The sequence below is a fragment of the Cyprinodon variegatus genome, unplaced genomic scaffold (genome assembly GCF_000732505.1).
Source record: "Cyprinodon variegatus isolate N-32 unplaced genomic scaffold, C_variegatus-1.0 Scaffold379, whole genome shotgun sequence".
Classification (NCBI taxonomy): domain Eukaryota; kingdom Metazoa; phylum Chordata; class Actinopteri; order Cyprinodontiformes; family Cyprinodontidae; genus Cyprinodon; species Cyprinodon variegatus.
The window spans coordinates 520,930-539,781 of NW_015150832.1; the positions used below are offsets into that span (position 1 = coordinate 520,930).

Consider the following 18,852-nt stretch of genomic DNA (forward strand, 5'->3'; position numbering starts at 1 on the left):
TATATATATATATATATATATATACACCATTTTGGTTTTACCTGGTGTTTCATACCATTCATACCCCTTTAAATGTTATTTCCTTTTCTTTCTGACATTACAAACATATTGGGTTTATTCACTGGACAAACAAAGTACCTTTTAGCAACCAAAGGGTAAATGGTATTCATTTCAGAATCTGTTTTTTGGGTAAGCATTAATTCTTCTGTTCAAAAGTCTGCCTGTTAGAGAAAATAATCCTAATAACAAAAAAAAAATACTGTTGAAAGAAAGTCCCATGAAGTCTAGTTTTATTATTTGATGCTGACTTTGTAGTGGAAAACATGGTTTTAGATATATGATTATAATTGTCCAAATAGAAAATGCTGTATGCACCTTTCCTTAATGTGTAAGTGACCCATGGTTGGGAAAAACATGGTTTTGGGAATATTCCTTTTAAAACAGGACATTCACAATAATACAATGCTTGATGTTGGTCTGTTTCATTAAAATGTAGTAATTATATAGATGATTTTGGTTGTGATGTGAAAAAATATATTATTACAACTTCTAAGACATTTAACTAATGGGAAATTTTTTTTTGTATGTTTTTAGCTGTGAATGGCAAAAAACTCAGTCACAACATTAAGATTTTTTTAATGTTGTGTAAGTATTTATAGTTTTTGGACCATTTATAAATGTGTCTGTAAATAAAAAAATAAAGCTTGTAAGTGAGCTATACACAAATGAAAGTAAGTGACTGAAGTATTGCTCAAATTCAGCTCAACTAGTTTTCAAGGTCACATTCCACAAATAGAGAATGCTTTGTTGTCTTAATGTTGATTTAAATTCTACCATTTCTGGGTTGGCAAAAAAAAAAGAAGCGTTACAGAAATCGAAAAGATGTTTGTCAAAGCGTCTCGTCGCTCCCAGTCTTCCCTGGAACAGTTGCATCTGCATGTGGAGCTGCTGAGGAACTGAGCAGCTCTCTTGGCCTGGAGACTGTGGGACTTCTCATTGTGTTGTTTCCACTCTGCCTATTTATGGTGCATTCTTAATTTTTGTTTAACACACACATGCACCCCCACACACACACATCTTCTCCTCCCCACTCTCTTGGGCTATTTCACAGAGCGCCTCAGCTCTCCTTGATGAGGGGCAAAAACACGACTGCTATGAAAAGCCCCCGACTTCTTAGGGCTTTCTTTTCTAAACTGGCCTTTTCTTCTCCACCTGAAAGGTTCCTTAAGATTCCACTTTAAGGCATTGTGAATACTAATTTCTCCTATTAAAAAGCCCTCATATCCCTGCCTTGCTCTCATTTGAATGACGGACTCAGGGGAGATCTCTTAATTCCTTTATAGTGGGATTCAAGACCCTTCACTTCAAAAAGTATAAATCATACTCCCAAATGAATGAGGGAGAGAGAGGGTGGGGATTGACGAGAGAGGCTTCTGATGTGTTTCGTTGGACGGCACGAGCTGAATCCTTCTCCCCAAGCTGTTCAAATCCACTCTCCAGTGATATGGCTAGCTTGTGCTTACGACCTGACTGGGTCATTCAAGTTCATCCCAAACAATTACATGCAAACAGAAATGTCTGCTTGTGTCTGCAGTTCTGCCTGCCTAACAAATTTTAAGAGATCTGTTTTATTATAACACAATACCGTGCAAAACTAATGACACCTTTTGAAATTTTTCTCACCATACAACAACAAACATAACTGTATTATACTGTGATTGTATGCAGTGGCGGCTGGTGGAGTTTTCTCCAGGGTTTTTTTTATTCAAAATAGTGTTCTTTAAATCAGTCCTACCTGTCTTTATCCATGCTCGGTCAGATCCTGAAGTTTGAAAAAGCGGTAGGGAAAGCAGAAAAAAGTGTTAGCACCGCTACATGCAGTTAGCCAAGCTTTCTTGCTAAACCAGATCCCGGAAAGGGATGTTTCTTACGCCATTTCTTTCTCTCTCCAATGCATCTCCAAATCCCGTGACTCAACCTGTCAATCACGTGCAAAAAGTCTGCGCTATGGCGGGAGGTGGAGAGCAAATACACTGCCTGTCACCTCGGGGCGGAGCTCTCCTGCGCATGTACAACTTGTAACAAGAGTCTATGGCCAAATTATTTGCGCGCCAGGGCGGAAATACGTCACCAATCCTGGAGAAAAATGGAATGACGCTTTACTAGTCAATAAAGATTAAGTATTTATCTTGCACATATAAAATACATATATTTCTTAATTTTTTTAATTTAAATTTAAGAGTCAATTATAATTTTTTTTTCTATGTCTTAATCAGGGTCTTTGGGTGGGTGGGGCGGCACCATAGCACCCTCTATTGGCCGGCTGCCACTGGTCTATTTGTTCTGGTTAGGTGGAAGACAGCAACCACCATCACCCTAAACAGTTCCGCTTATATAAATCTTAAGATACATGGAAAATCCTCACATCCATCTTCGTCTGCTTATGGTTCAGGTTCGAGCAGTCTATGGGCGAAAGATGGGGTACACTCCAACAGTCAACAGTCTATTTCTATTTATGAACTGCTGGAGGAAGCCGCAGTACACGGAAAGAACCCATGCATGCATAGGGTGAACATGCCAACTCCATGAAGAAAGACCAAGAACTAAGAACCTTCTTGCTGTAAGGCAGCAGTGCTACAAACTGCATCACCATGCAACCCATATATTGAAAATCCTTTAAAAATACAGCTAAAATAACGTTGTCTGCTGGTTTAATTCTGTGAAGAGTAACAGCAATTAATAACTGTTGCGTCTGAGTTCGTCCAGTATAGAACACCAAAAAAACTGGCAGTATCTACCAGGGGGAACAGATTGCTGGACTGCATTGCCTTAAATGAGAACGCCGATTTTTTTACATTGGGCCCTTGATTTTACATTATTACATCATGTTCTACTCACCCATATAGCGGTGCGCCGGACTGGAGTTGTCAAAGGGCAGCCCGGGCCACAGACGGCTAAGCTCTACCCGTTATATTCATTCGGCTAGCTAATCTGAATCGTTCAATTCCATTTCGAGAGCGAGATCATCTGTGGTAGTAGCACTAGACATCTTCCAGGCATGTGAGTAAAACTAGCAGCAGTTCAGCGGACAGGATGAATGAATGGTAGCCGGCGCGAGGATGATGTCATACACACTCCGCTTTGTTTTAAAAAAAATATAAATATAAAAAATATAACCGCGGATGTCTGTGGGACAGTGATTTATGAATGCTGGCGTACCATAAATAATAAATTATGAACAGTTTAGTTTTTGCCTTCAAGTCATTGCCCATAGGAAGACGTTACTTGGATATAACCTAACCGAATATCTTAAAAACGGCTCCAAATGATACAAAACTCATATGGGTGAGCAGAAAATGATGTAATAACTTAAAATCAAGGGCCCAATGTAAAAAAAACAGTGTTCCCCTTTAATTATTACATAACACCAAAATAAATTACATTTTACTCAATTAACTTACCTGTCCAGTCGAAAGCCTGTAACCTCAGCGTCCGTCTTAAAATCTTGCTTCCTCATGATTTATCTCCACCAGGTAAAAGTTACGTTGATTCAGACTCTCTTTTCTTCAGGTAGTTACTTTCTTTTCTTTTCTCAGTTACTTTCTCTTCCCTCTGCCTTGGCAGTGAATATGGATGATCCTCCATTTCAACAGAAAATGACAAGTAGAATAATTTCAGGTCGCCTTTTCTTGTTTTATGTTCCTTCATTTATAACAAATGTTCATATGCATGTAAAGTGATTAAAGCCACTAAGTTTTGTCCCCTTTCAGCTGTTGTTATCAAAGATGGTGCTGCAACTTAGTATCTGTCATTGGAACGCTGGATACAAAATGTTTAATCTGTGATTTTATTAGGTTTTGGCAAAATATGCATTTATGAAAGTACTTGTTTTTTTGCTAATAAAAAGCCAAATTAGCTACACACTGTCCTTTTTACGACTAAAATCTAATAGCACTAACAGTTATTCTTAGATATTAAGCTTAGTGTGGCAGTTTCATGTTGTGGGAGTGTTTGCCAGCAGGTCTGCTGTATGGCACCAAATTCTGGGAAATTAAGGAGTAGTACTTTAAGCTGGCATATTCTGTTGTAGTATTGTTAAGTAATGCAAAGTTATTTTTGATTAAAAAAAGTACAACATTTCCCTCCTAATCATCATTAAATCTATTTATATACAGACAGAGCATTTTGTAGGATTTAACTACAATTTAGACGGTCACTTTAAAATGCATAACCACCTCCCACTGGAGCTTCTCTATTGATTATTTTATTCCTAAATGACACTTGTGCTGTGAGATAAATCATAGCATTACACTACTCCCTTCCCAGTTTTCATTTTAATTGTGAGATCACAGTGTCAGCAGTTAGTATATTGGTGTGAGTGGCCTATTGATTATTGATTTGGAGCAATTGATTATACTCCCTGGAGAGCCTAATCCTTTCTGATTCATTTGAATTCCTCTATTAATCTTAAGATCCTGCTCACACCTGAAGCAGCATGAACACTAATGAAAATAGATGGTCATTTTTCTAACTGTGGCTTCTCCCTCCTCTTTTGATTTATCATTTCTAATTGATGTATTTGCTTTTGTATGTGTGCTCCAAAATTACAGCTGACCCTGTGTCAATGCTGTTTTAACTCTGCACCCTGAGGGACTTCATTGCGTTTTAAAAGTGTCTTATATGACCTGAAAGAAATCTATCTTGGGCACAATTTGCTCGGTGTCCTTGTGCCTTTGATTGCGTTTAGCTGTTGTTGGTCCCCGTTTTTGGTCCATAGAGCCTCAAAGTCACTGTCTGCTTTCTCATCACAGTTTCAGTAAATTTAGGTGGAGACATCTGTTTAGTTTTAGAAAACTGATTAAGTAACAGATGTTAAATAATATTAATACCACACATTTTTTATTTTTCTACAACTACTGACACCTGTGTACTGCTGATAAAAAGTTGTGCGTTTTTACTGAACTAATCTGTATTATTTTCCTCAGCTTAATGATCCAATTTAAAGTATTCTCATGTTTGATTACGATATTTTTGAGCGCCTCAATTGGCTTCAGATGGCCACAAATGGCTTTGTCTCCCATCACTCTGGGGCAGGATAGGACCCTTTCCTCCCTTCAGGCTCCTGGCCTGCTGCATGTCTCTGCTTCAATGCAGTAGGGAAAGAGATAGAGGGATGGCTCTCCATACATTAAGGCCAAATGCATCACGGTATTACATTTAATGCCGCAGGCGTGCCTTGTGAAATAATGCAACGTTTAAATGTGGATCGATTTTGGAATTAAAAAGTTAGTTTGCAAAGATTTACTGTGAGGAGTTCAATGTCTGAGCTCTTTATCAGAGGCGCAAATGGCTGGTTATGTGCTGTCCGACAGAGGTACGATTGAGGGATCGATAGGCGCGTGATTTACTAACTGGAGTACAGGTAATCAATAAGTATAAAAGTAAATGAAATATGCATTACTGGGATTTTATTAGAGAAAGGTAGCAGGCAGAGAATAACGGTCAGGCCATTTATTTTTATATCTATTGATTATACAACATAGGGACTTCGCTCAAAGGATGCCCTGAACAGCTCTCAACACCCAGCGCCTGCACACCCGTCATGTGATTTATGGGAGTTGAGGTCACCGAACAGTCTGCCAGTTAAAAGGCTGGCCTTACAGGACCTCCCTGGTGCATGTGTCTGTAAGGGATGTGAAGCTTTACATAGCTTGTGTCTAAAGGGGAAGTCCTTGCTTAAGACAAGGTTTTCTCTTTGTGGTTCTCTGCTTTTTTAAGATGCTGTCTTAAAGATTTATTGAAATGTTCTGTTTGCAACATTTTCTTAATGTCTGACTTTTTTAATTTATGAAAAGCACTCAATATAGTGAGAAAAATAAGAAAGCAGAGTGAATGAAAAAGGTGAGAGCAAAGCATTTGGTAATGATCCAGATGAAGTGTGAGTTTAAGCTATAGGTGTGAGTCACAAAATGGGGCAAAATTTGTTGCTTGACGGAGGTCTGAGCTCTCTGAGTGCTCTTCTAGTTTGATTATGTATTTTGTAATGTTTTTTAAAAAGAACTGGGTTCTTAATTTTGATTTTGTTTAATGTTTTTTGTTAATCCACACACTGCCAAAATTATACAGAGAAATGTTCTGATCCTTCTTGATAATTTATGTAAAAAAAAAATCCAAACAATGTTCAGTCAGGAGTTTCTTAGAGAGGAGAAAAAACATTTAAACAAAGAGGAACCCGTTTAGATGACCTACTCAGTTTCTTTAGAATATACATACAAATACTCTTACCCCTTTTTATAATTAGCAATTCAGTAAGTTGAGCCAGTTCTTTTTTTGCTTAACAAGGTGATGGTATTTTTGGACAGATGCTGTAGCATACATCAAGTGTCAATGATGGTAGCATCATCATCATCATGCTATTGAGCTGTTTAGTTGTGAGTGGTATTTAACATTTCACATGTCACTGGAATAATAAACCTCAAACTCTATAATTCACCTGAAATCAACAGAGAGGCTGATATATTGAATTTTATTTTGTAAAAAAATTATCCCAAACACACCTTAAAAGTTCTTTAGAGCTAGAAGTTGGCTTATTTGAATTTTTAGAAAGAATTTATATCCTCAAAAATATTAAAGATTTATAGAAGTTATGACCTGAGGCCATTTTGGTTACATAATGCTTTGCACTTCCAGGTTGTTGATATGCTGGCCAAAGCTGATAGCCATTTCAGCTCCACCCCTTCATATGGCTATCCTTTCTTGTCTCCTCCCAGGGGACATTCCCTTGAGTAACAATAGCCAGGCTTTAACATCTAGTCCATCCCATAAAACCAACCAGTTTGAATTTAAATATATAAGAAGAGATTTTATGCCAAAAGGATTTTGGGGACATAAAATGAAAAAAAAAATGCAACTGGTACTGTAAATTGCTAAAGGACATGATGATAAAAATATTTATGATGTATGAACAAATTTTACCCTATATGTAAAATTTTGACCTCAACATCTAAACTTTTCCCTAATCTGTTGTTTTTTAACTATTACTAATGTACCTAGTATGCTTCAAAAATAATAAAAACTTAAAGATTGCTGTGACTTTAATCTGCACGATGAGCATTATTCCTGGTTAGGACCATATATAGAAGATCAGTTGAAGGTTGATGGATCTTTTGATCACCTTTGCAACAATATGGAAAATGGAGTCTTGGCCTGCAGAAAAAGTACAAAAAGTTATCAGCTGTTAAAACTTTTGCAAAGGACTATATAACATTAAAGAAAGTGAAAGACAGCATAATTACTAATTTAAACTTAAACCCTTTTGTCTTTTCACTTCAAAAACCACTTTACCCCCCTCCCCTTCAGATAAAGCAGCATTCCTTGATCTTAAATATACATCTTTGCAATTCAATGCTATTGAGACCTAACAAGCACACAGGACTTTGTGTTTAAGTGAACGTAAAAATGGCTCTGAATCAGCATTTTCTACTCATTAAAATATTCAGCAGTGGAAAACAATGTATTAATGAAGAAAAATGTTAACATGACAAAATTCATGTCTAAAAGTAAAGTAAATGTGTTTGCAAATGTGCAGTGCTGGATTTTTATTGACTTATGTAAAATGATTTCATCATTTGGGTGATGTTTTCTTTTCTGTCTTCGGTGCTCCAGGCAGATTAATTTCGTTCCAGGAATGTTGTGCTCAGCAGACGTGCGAAGGAAGAAAGAAGCAGAAGCTGTATTCATCACAACATCAGGTAACAGCCTCCACACACTGACACATCTGCACTAATTTGAAACCACGACTTAAAGATGCTGAAGAAGGTATTGTTTATTATAAAACAGGTGTTATTTTGTGGTTAAGCAACTTGGACTAGTTTTTTTTATGCTGGAATGGCAATTTAAATGTTTACAACTCTTTGAACTAAACTTTGGATTTATTTAATATATTTTCATTAAATAGCAGCTCAATGGGTTAATGATTTACTTTTGTAGAAGTTACAGGAGTTAAAGAAGCATGTTGTTCCTCTTTCCTTATAATGCCATTTCAGGAAGTAATTAAAGGAAAATTCCGGTTTTTAACACTTTTAGCCCATTTTCTGTAGTGTCCAGGATGAAATCGAATGATCGACACCAAAATTTTGACAATTGGTCCTGTCTCTGATATTTGGCTCATGCAGAATCCCCCCCTGGCTGCTTCAGAATGGCTTCCATAGTGCATGTCCGATAATGTCCTTAAAACAACCTTAAACGTTCTTTTTTAAAAATATGCTACTCACCGTGTCGTCAGCGCTGTTCAATGACGTTCCAAAAAAAGTTTCGTAAAGAAAAAACGTTCCTGTAGTGTTTTATTTAGCATTTTGTAAATCCCATTGAGTTCTGTTGGAATAGTCAATATCCCTCCGCCACCGGAAACAGAAATGGGGCCTGTTTACACTTAGTTGTAGTCTTTTCGCAAGGCCCAAGTGTTTCTGCTTCACTCTGTGTACTCCGACGTCGAGGTGCTAACGTCTCTGTTAAACACTTTAAAAAACTCTGAAAATGGAATACGAAAGGTGGATTCTTGAGGAGGACATATTGGCCTTTGAGTTTGACGGTAGAGGATACCGTCGCCAACTAGTGGTCTGGAGTGTGCAACGCTTCAGATTCGAACGGGAAGCGGAAGTTTATAAGCGGTTGTGATGTATCGGAAAAAATTAATCTGGGATTTACAAAATGCTAAATAAAACAAGACAGGAACGGTTTTTCTTCACGAAACTTTTTTTGGAACGTCATTGAACAGCGCTGACGACACGGTGAGTAGCATATTTAAAAAAAAGAACATTTAAGGTTGTTTTAAGGACATTATCGGACATGCACTATGGAAGCCATTCTGAAGCAGCCAGGGGGGGATTCTGCATGAGCCAAATAGCAGAGACAGGACCAATCGTCAAAATTTTGGTGTCGATGATTCGATTTCATCCTGGACACTACAGAAAATGGGCTAAAAGTGTTAAAAACCGGAATTTTCCTTTAAGAAATTCAGACTTGTGATAAATATGACAGCAGAAGTGTTTCTTTTTAAAAAAAAGCAGGATTATTATACATGGTTGTTGCACAGGGTATTTACATGGGTATTTATATAGATGGGTATTTATCTATACAACTATTGCACTGGGTGTCATATGTAAAGGAACAGGTTATTGCACAGGGTTAAACAGTAATTGCACATTACACAAGTAATCGCCCTTGTAGTGTCGCATTGTAGAGTCTGGTTACAGCAGAGATTTACAAACAGGTGAAATGGTTCCTCTGTTTCAAAAATGGTAATGTGTCGCATTGTTTATTTATCAATCTTAAACTATTTTTTGTGTGCATCCCAATCAAAAATGTTGATTTATTTATTTAAAATTATATTTAATAACCAATAGTTTTGTTGCTTATTTGCCTTCATTTCCAAGGTAGAAACATCGCATAAGCAGCTCTTTTCAGTGCACTGACTTCCAGAACAAGCTGAGCTGTAAAAACAATAATAGCAGAATATTCCACAAAGGTTTTTTAGATCAAGTTCTTATTGACAAATTACCCTACAGGAGATAAAATTTCAGCACAAAATTAAGCCTTCATGCTTCCAGGTTTAGACAATTCAATTGTTCACATAAGTGGAAGGTTAATTTATGTATAGATGGAAAAAATCTCTACTTTTATTTAGGAAAAACAACTATGCACCTCTTGAAACCCAAGAGAAATGTAACAATGAGCTAGAAAGGTAAAGAAAATGTATTTATAGATTTTAATAAATTTGTACACAATTATGAAAAAATGCGTCTATAAACCTATTACATTTTACAAGGTTGAATTTATTACATAATCCAAACGTATTACAAAATGCACGGTTACAAGGCATTAATAAATTTAAATATCCGTCCGTCCATCAGTCCGTCCATCCATCCATCCAAATCATTAACTTTAAGGAAGTTAGAAGTCTTTAAAAGTGTAGTGTATCTTCATGTAAAACAAGTACAAACTGTGTTTGAAAACAAAAACACACTATAATTCAGTTATACATGCAAAACTGAACTGTGTGAGCCAAAATCCCAGGCTATCAACAGCTTCACAACTCCACACTAGTCCCGTGTTTCATTGTCTGTTTTTTTTTTTTGCTTCACATTGTATTGTCATTGTTAGACGCACCCAGTCAAAGCATGGTCTTTTTGCAAGATAAAAGTCAGCATATTAACTACACAATCTACTTGAGTGGTATTATAGGCTCGTATCAATAAAACAGTGGTAGTGGGGGGAAATATGAAACTGACATTTGTGACAGCACAATGCCTTTTTACAAGCTACTGGAAAAAATTCCATTTTGGTTCCTTTTTATGCAGCAGAAACAAACCTTTACTGTCTGCATTTTGAATATATTCACAGTCTGAAGCAACTATATTCACAAAGCTTCCCAACCAAGACTTAAAAATATGACAAGGACACAGTTTAAAATAAACTTGTTTTTAAATAAATTCTTAATACAGTTTGTAATATATTTTTTTTTTATTATTTTTTTATCTCTAATGTATTTTAACTTTTAATTTTAAGGCATTAACAACTAGTTCTGTGAATTAGAATTACATAGGAAGAATTACGTAATAACAAAACTTCTTTATATACCATTATGTATTGCAAATTTATTATTTTTGTTTTGTTTCTTGTGCAAATTATTTTTACTATAAAAATTGCATGAACCCATCCGTGTAGCTCTGGCTATATGTTTAGGCTTTAGACCCTAGGGCAAAGGGAACCTTCTCTTCAGTCCCAAGTCTTCTGCGGCATGTAAGAGGTTTTCGTCTATCCATCCTCCCATGGACTTTGAGAAGCCTCCTCCTAAAGACAAAAAATCCCTCAGCAAGATACTGCCACCACCATAATTAACGATTAGGCTGCCGTGTCATGATAAATTCTGTCACAGATTGGATTTTCCTAAAATTGCAAGGGTTTGGTCCAATAAACTATTACAAATGTGTTGTTAGCATTCAATGCAAAACTAATAATCCTTCAGTCAAAGGGTTAGTAAACAAAAATCGAATCCAGAACTGATGCAAAAATCAGTTCAAACTACGGTACAAGCTGGTTAAAAATTACCTGAGGGCAAGGTTAGGCTAAACACTTGAACAGACTGAAAGATGAGCTTGCAGGGGTGAGTTATAAATATCAAAACACACAACAGAGACATTAAGATCTTAAGCCAGAAGTTGACAACAATAGGGTTTTTCAGAGGACAAATGCAGCTGGGAGTGTGGCAGGAAATAATTGCACAAAATAAAATAGGAGGTTCAAGAAAAAAGAAAGCAAAACAAGACAATTTTGAAAGGCTTAACCAGGTAACCTGGGCATGACTGTATATGGGTTTTCTTTTGTCCTCATTCTGCTGTTCTTCACTAATGTTCTTTAAAAAAAAATTAGATTAAATTGTCCACAGTTTGGTGTTATTCATTAATTACACATATTTTAAAGGCAATTTTTTATGTCCTGTTTAGCCAATATTTCTCTGGGAATCAATGTCCTAGAGCTAGATGACAATCCAACACATTTGCTTTCACAAGCAGACCATTATGGTTGTTGCCATGAGGTTCCGCTTTATTGAAAATTATTTAGGGAGAAAAATCTTTCACAACGGACACAGGGACGGAAATGGAGGTGAGAAAGAAATAGTGGATAAGAACTAAGGGAATTTCTGGCTGTGGACTTTATTTAGGGGTGAGCTGAAAACTAATACAGTTCACAAATTGTTAAGGAAACTATTTTTGAAACTCTATAGCATGCTCTTTTTCTTCTTTTCACAATTATGTGCTACTTTGTGATTAAATCTTTCTATTAAATCCCAGTATAATACACTGCACTTTATTATTTTTTTTTATTAAACCTTTATTTAACCAGGAAAAAAAATCACATTGAGATGAAACACCTCTTTTTCAAGGCAGTCCTTGCCAAGAGGCAGCAAAGTTACATAAGAAACATAAATACATTAAAAAAATAGCAGGTACATAAAAAAACAAAAAAGAACACATCAAGTAAAACAATTACAGATCATTGAGGCTGCTTGAAATTCTTCCACTTTCAACTTAGAAGCATTTAAAGATAGATGGTTTATGGTTCTATGGTTGAGATGTTGTGAATTAGCACTATGTAAATAAACTGAATTAAATTGAACTGATACCAAATAAGAGCAGATTAGCATAGAGAAGTGATAATTGGAGTTATACAGAGTTTAAGAAGACACCAAGCTGTCTGCGCTGGGTGTGTGTTACACCAGTCAAGCTGCCTTTTTTCATCAGCCTGATGCCTCTGAACCTTGTGTCTTCAGTGGATTGAAATCTGAATTGGTTTGTCCACCTTTTCTTCTCTGTTCACCACTCTTGCAGCTGCAGTTTGTCATTTAAATAACAAATGCTGGTGGTTCCCTGATTTACTGAGGGGTGCGGACCTGTGATGTATATTAATATTGCTGCACAGGGCTCTGTACTGGGGTCCATCATTCATGTGGATAAAAGAGGTGGAATTTAAAAACAGCCAATGCTTTACTTGGATACAGATTGGATCCATTTATTGCGCTGAGTGATGGAACAGCTGGCAATTCCGTCCTTCACCTTACCAGGGCTGAACCGCTTCCCATGATAGTGAAAAAAAGATTCACCCCTGGCCCCCAAAGACCTCTCATACTCACAGAAGCAGGAGAGAACTCAGCTTGTTTACATTTAACCTACAGTTTACTACAAACAGTAGATATTGAATATTTCTTAATGTTAAGCACCTTGATGTTTTTTTTTTTTTTTTTTTTTTTTTTAGGAATTCTGCATATTTCTTTTGGATCCTCTGCACAAATTCACAAATTTTGAATCTAAATGTGTTAGAATTCCATATTTAACGCTGTCTATGTGTGAGGGGATGATAAAGAAAGAGTCATTCAGCGACAGATCCTGTTCGACCCTGTTTGGACTGATTTTCTGTTTCTTGAGTCTAGTGCCCCCTGCCCACAATGATTTATCATGCACCCCGTGTCATCCAATGTCAGTTTCTGCAGCTGCAACTGCTCTGTATAAATCTTTACTTTGGCAGCCCCCTGCACCATGTCTCTGCTCAGTAATCACAGGACCTTCAGGAGATGCACACTTACTCTGACAAGCTTTCACACTCTACTCGCTGGAATTTTGGTTTGCTGCCACTCTGACATAAATGTGCACAGAGGCAAATCAGATTCTGTGATTTACTGAGTGAAGTCGTTTCCCGGTAGACATCCTGTTTGCATCGAAAGATTGTTGTCTGCTTTCAGTAGAAAGAACAGCGTATTACTCTTAGTGAACACGACAGCTGAGTCTTTGGATTAGCCAGAGGAAGTGGATTGTTGTATATGTTAGTGGCTGGATCTAAAACCAGGTAATCAGGAGTGAAAATGGACTGTGTCTGGAGTTATCCTCCGTGGCTCTATGGGGAATTACTCAGGCGGTACCCAGCTGTTGCTTTGTCTTCTTTCTTTACCCTCTTAGCACCTTCACAACACTGCTAAACCTGGTCCCTAAAAAAGAAACAAAAAAACAACAAAACACAAGAACTTATCAGGCCAGGTATCTGTTTGGATTAGATGACCACTCCATTTCTCAGCTTTAAATTGGAGAGCTTCTACTTTTCTTTAAGCCAATCCAGATATTCCAAACAATTCCTTGGTTCTCCTTCTTTCCTACAACTATTTAAAGGGTCTATATTGTCATGAATATATTTTGCTTTTTGCAATCAGGTTTGTGACTTACATTAGTTATATTTATTTCCACTGATTATTGAGAACACAGCCAACAAGAATAATAATGGTCTTATTTCTAGATGCAAAACTTGGCCATCAGTGCATACTGTTATATGCGCTCAACACAAGAGCATTAATAGGAATCTCTTTAATTTGAATTTCAATTTATAAAGGAAATATTTAGGTTTTGGATTCATCCATAAAGGAGAAGGAAATCAGAAGTGATATTTTCCAAGAAATGTGGCCTTAGATGAGCGGTGATTTCAAATTGAATAATAAGGGCTGGTTATCCTCCCGCAGCAGTGTGTCGCAGTGAGCTTGTCACAGATATTTTTGATTTATGCCCAATATTGAAGTGTGGTCTGCGCTATGTTATTCCACGCCACAATGCAAAAGGGACAATCACTAACTAGCTGTGGGTTGAGATACAGCAGAGGGGGTGAGGAAGTGGGGGCAAGTTTGTCCGACAACAGAGGGACATGAGGGCAAAAAAGAGCGGGTCCAAGGTGGAAAAAGGGTCTCAGCGTTCTCGCACACCTCGCTCTTCTAGCTGGTCCATCTTCACAAGTCATTTTCCACAATGGTGGTCATACAAACGAAACAAGCCGGTAAGGTACCAAACAGGAAATACACATAGTGTAGAGCGGATGTAGATTTGACCAATCAGAGGCCTCCTGTCTGCGGCACTGTCTGCGGTCACCTACAATTTTGGACAGGTGGACTAGAGTGTCTGCGGAAGGGGCAGGGGCACATTCACGTTCACTGTGACACACACTCAGACCACCTGGTTTCTGAATATATATCAGCCTTTAGGGAGGCTAAAGATACCTTTTAAATTTTGTAAAATAGCCTTGATAAATGTAGTCAATAAACCGAATGAAGTGTGCACTAAAATGTGCTTAATTTCGTGAGTATGTTGAACATTATTAAGCTGTTAAACCTGTTCACAAAACTATCTCTGCACCTCTGGAGTAACAGGACGCTATATGCTATGCTCGGTCTGTGAGAAATCCCTCTTGGCATTGAAGCAACCAGTGAGAAAGAAGGGCCCTGATTGGATAACACGCAAAAATCTGTCACTTCCATTTAGGTTAAGCCTCTTATAGAGTCTATGAAGCTGGGGCGGTCAGTCCGGGGGTGGGTCATGAAGCTAGCTGCTCCCCTCTATCTGACACCTGGCAGATAGAGGGGAGGTTTTCTTCATCAAACTCAGACCAGAGAGGAAAAAGCAATCATTCAGTCAGAACAGTCGCATTCTGCTTAGCTCTTGTCGGCCACTGGCCGAAAACCCCTTTAAACCCGGGAAAAATCGGCTTTTAGTGGCAGTGGGAAGAGCTCATTGACTTGTATCTGTGTCCGTGTCAAAAAACTCAGCAAGCGACCCACGTTAAAATCGCCCTGGCAGATCTGATCAAGCCAAACGACTCTGTTTACATTCGATAAACATGGAGTAGCACTGCCTCAGCCGTATCCTGACCCACAGCGTATAACGCAGACCACGCTTCAAAATTGAGCATAAATCAAAAATGCCTGCGTCAAGCTCACTGCGACACACTGCTGCGGGGAGTATAACCAGCCCTTTAGACCCAGCTTTTTTTGCCAGAAGGGAGCCAAATGCAGATTGTCAGTGGCTCGACCCATGTTTCAAAAACACACGTTAAACCGCTATTTTCAGTGCGAAAGAGGCTATAGTTTGTGGAGTTGATTATTTCAGAGTGCTTCACAAGAGCTATTTTCACCTGTTGTAGAAATGTTGTTTTTATGTGTTTTATCATTTGTTAAAGCAGGACCTTATGTCCAGAGATGTGAAGTAACGAAGTACAAATACTTCGTTACTGTACTCAAGTAGATTTTTCTGATATTTTTACTTTACTTTACTACTTAATTTTATGACGACTTTTTACTTCTACTCCTTACATTTTTACACAGATATCTGTACTTTCTACTCCTTACATTTTAAAAAATTGGCTCATTACTTTAGTTTTGAATACTTTCAATAGAGTTACCGTTATTATTTTTCACGTCATCAATACCAAATTCAATCTAATTGGATGGGAATCTACGTTGCATTTGACGCACCACTACAAGATGAATCGACAGATTCGGCGGTATTCATTCGCGGCAAATCATTGCAGCTTGGTGGCGGTGGCGTTAGCATAGTAGCATGGACGACGAGATGATTGAAAATGAACACAACGGAGATCTAGTCCTATTGGCAGACATCCATTTAAAATGTAGGCAACGGCATGAAAAAAGTGGTTTCTACTTTTACTTTTATACTTTAAGTAAATTTACAAGCCTGTACTTTGTTACTTTTACTTGAGTAAAGAAGTTTAATCAGTACTTCCACTTTTACCAGAGTATTTTTTAACACAAGTATCTGTACTTTTACTCAAGTACAGAAAGTGAGTACTTTTGCCATCTCTGGTTATGTCTTCATTTAATTAACACAAGCCTGCCCTGTTTCAGATACTAATGGCGATCTTAAGACCTAGCTCGGGATGGACTGGTTTTTAACGCAGTAACAATTAGCTGGTTTTGCCTGAAAAATTACCTCTCACAACAAAAACTATCCATCAATTTTCATCACGCTTATCCCTGCTGGGGTCGCGAGGGTTGTTGGTACCTATCTCCAGCTGTCTACGGGAGAGAGGCGGGGTACAGCCTGGACAAGTTGCCAGTCCATTGCCGGGTAACACAGAGACAAACAGGACAACCAACCTTTCACGCTCACACTCACACTTAAGGAGAATTTAGAGAAGCCAACTAACCTAACAGTCATGTTTTTGGACTGTGGGAGGAAGCATGCTCATGGAGAACATGCAAACTCCATGTAGAAAGACCCGAGGCAGGGAATTGAACCTGGAACCTTCTTGCTGCAAGGCCATTGCTCCACCGAGCAGCCCGCACCAAAAATATTTAAAACAAAAATATATATATTTTCCAATTCAGATTTATTATTGCAATTTCTAATCCAGTTGCTACTAGGGTTGCTCTTTTAATCTCCTACTTTTCAGTGTTTCCCTTTTTCAAAACCACCATAATTAAAGTACTTCATGTTTAGTAGCTATGCAGTGCTTGTCCAGGTTTGACCTATCTCTAAAAAATTTTCTCGAATCTATTTGCTCAGATACTGAAAGAGAAAATTATGCAGATTTTTCTGGAAAAAAAAAATTTTTTTTCTTACCCGTCTGGCTAATGACTTTCTTCTGAAATATTTTTTAAGGCATATAATTAATTGTCTTCCTCCCTCTACTTCCCTCTACTTTTGTTTCTCACCTTGAATCAATATTGTTTTCAAAATGTATTTCTAGTGAAGAGACTGTAATCTGGTTGATTAGGAGACGTTCTTGTTTAACTCACTCAGTTTCAAAGTAGTGGATTTTGGAATTAGTTTTTCACTTTGAAGAGCAGTGACAAATGCGTTTTGATTTATTTAAGTTTCAGACTTTATAGATTATCTTTGTTCATTATATGACGAAATAAACACTTCATGATGCAGCTTGCTGATGGCCTTTGTCTAATGAAGTCATAGTCCATCAGACAGTTTGCTATGTTGATAGGTTAGTACAATGTTGGGGTCCAGGTTTAAGCCAGCCCTCAGCCGGGGTGAGACCACCTTTCCTCTCCCCTCTGTCTTCATGTGTCTCCTTCCCCCAAACTCAAAGGCAGCATGACAGATCACCTGCGCCGGGGGCCCGCTGCGTTCTTGCCCGGTGGTCCAGCCCCTTCTCATTAATGCCCAGCCTAGTGCGAGGGCTGCGTGGCAGCACAAGACAAATAACGCCAGCACTCAGCCATCACTTGTGCTGACAGAAATGCAGCCCACCGCACTATTTTGCCCTCTCAAGCTCCACTCCAAAACCTGCTCTTGTCCTTCAACCCCCACCCCAATATATTTGGTTTCCACCTGCACCTGTCTGCGCTGCTTCACCAAACTTTTAGGTGTTTTTGAGGGGGGCTGAGCAGGTTGATGTTGCTGTAGGGTAAGCTTTACACAGAAATCAATACCGGTTGATATACAGGCCCCGCTTAACAGCTCGCTTTGCATAAACATTGTTTTCGGTTTGACTTTATGGAGACATATTTGTTTTAAGCAGCCTGTTCTGTCAGGTGCTTCTTGACTCACTTGTGTGCCGGGAGGTCTGATTTGAACATCTTATTTCTGCATTTGTAAAAAGAGCAGTCTGTGTGTGTTCATGAGTGGGGGCAGAAGAGAGAGAGAGAAACACAAAGGCTAATCATTAAAGAGCCATTCAACCCTGTTCATTTAAGTGTGGGAATCAGCAGCCCCATTACTGTCAATGTGTAATTAGCTGATTAATAAACAGGGGGAGAGGCAGTGCTCCAGGAAGGCCTGTAATGATTGTTTTTAGAGAGCATCTCATAAGAGCTTATTAAGATGGTGAGGTGGTTCCATTCAACTTCCCATTATCACCCACAGTAAATGTATGTACTGTAATTCTCCCTCTGTCAGAGAATCGTTGTATTCTAATTTCTTTACTGACCTTGGTATAAAACTGCTTGATTGCAAGTGTTGCTATTTCTTCACTAGAGCGACAAATTTCTCAGTCTTCTTCTTAATTTATCATATAAGTACATAAAACAATGTTAATTTTATATTATATATAAGATATTATATTAGATTGTGTACAGTACATTATAGTCTTTCTCATAACCTCAATGTTTTTATTCATATTTTGTTAATTTGCTTCCATAGCCTTAAGTGTATTTAGGATATATATATTTTTTTGTTATATATCAAAACAAAGAAAGCAGCCCATCTTCAGGAAGTGGAAGAACGATGCTGGTTTTCTAGTTATTTTTTCAGTTCTTGTGATTAAATACTAAATTAAACTGACTCCAGAAATACCTAACTAATATAATAATATGTCTACACACAAAAGGAAACTTAGTAAAGAACTGATATTAAATGTGAACTTGATACACTTGGTGAGGTAAATGTGTTGCCTCTGTAAACTTGATATAATACATGTTAGGGGTGGGAATCACGATTCACATGCCACGATGTGATTCTATCACGATGCATCACGATACTTGAAATATTGCGATGCATTGCGATGTGTTGC

General features: G+C 37.8%; 1 protein-coding gene across 1 annotated transcript in view; it reads left to right on the forward strand.

Moving 5' to 3' along the window:
- The window catches only part of gpatch2l (G-patch domain containing 2 like), a 39,340-nt gene that overhangs the window by 14,189 nt on the left and 6,299 nt on the right, over positions 1-18,852 (forward strand). Inside the window, exon 5 of the mRNA XM_015386842.1 lies at positions 7,659-7,751. Coding sequence (XP_015242328.1) covers positions 7,659-7,751 — 93 coding nt within the window. The remainder of the gene's footprint in view (positions 1-7,658; positions 7,752-18,852) is intronic.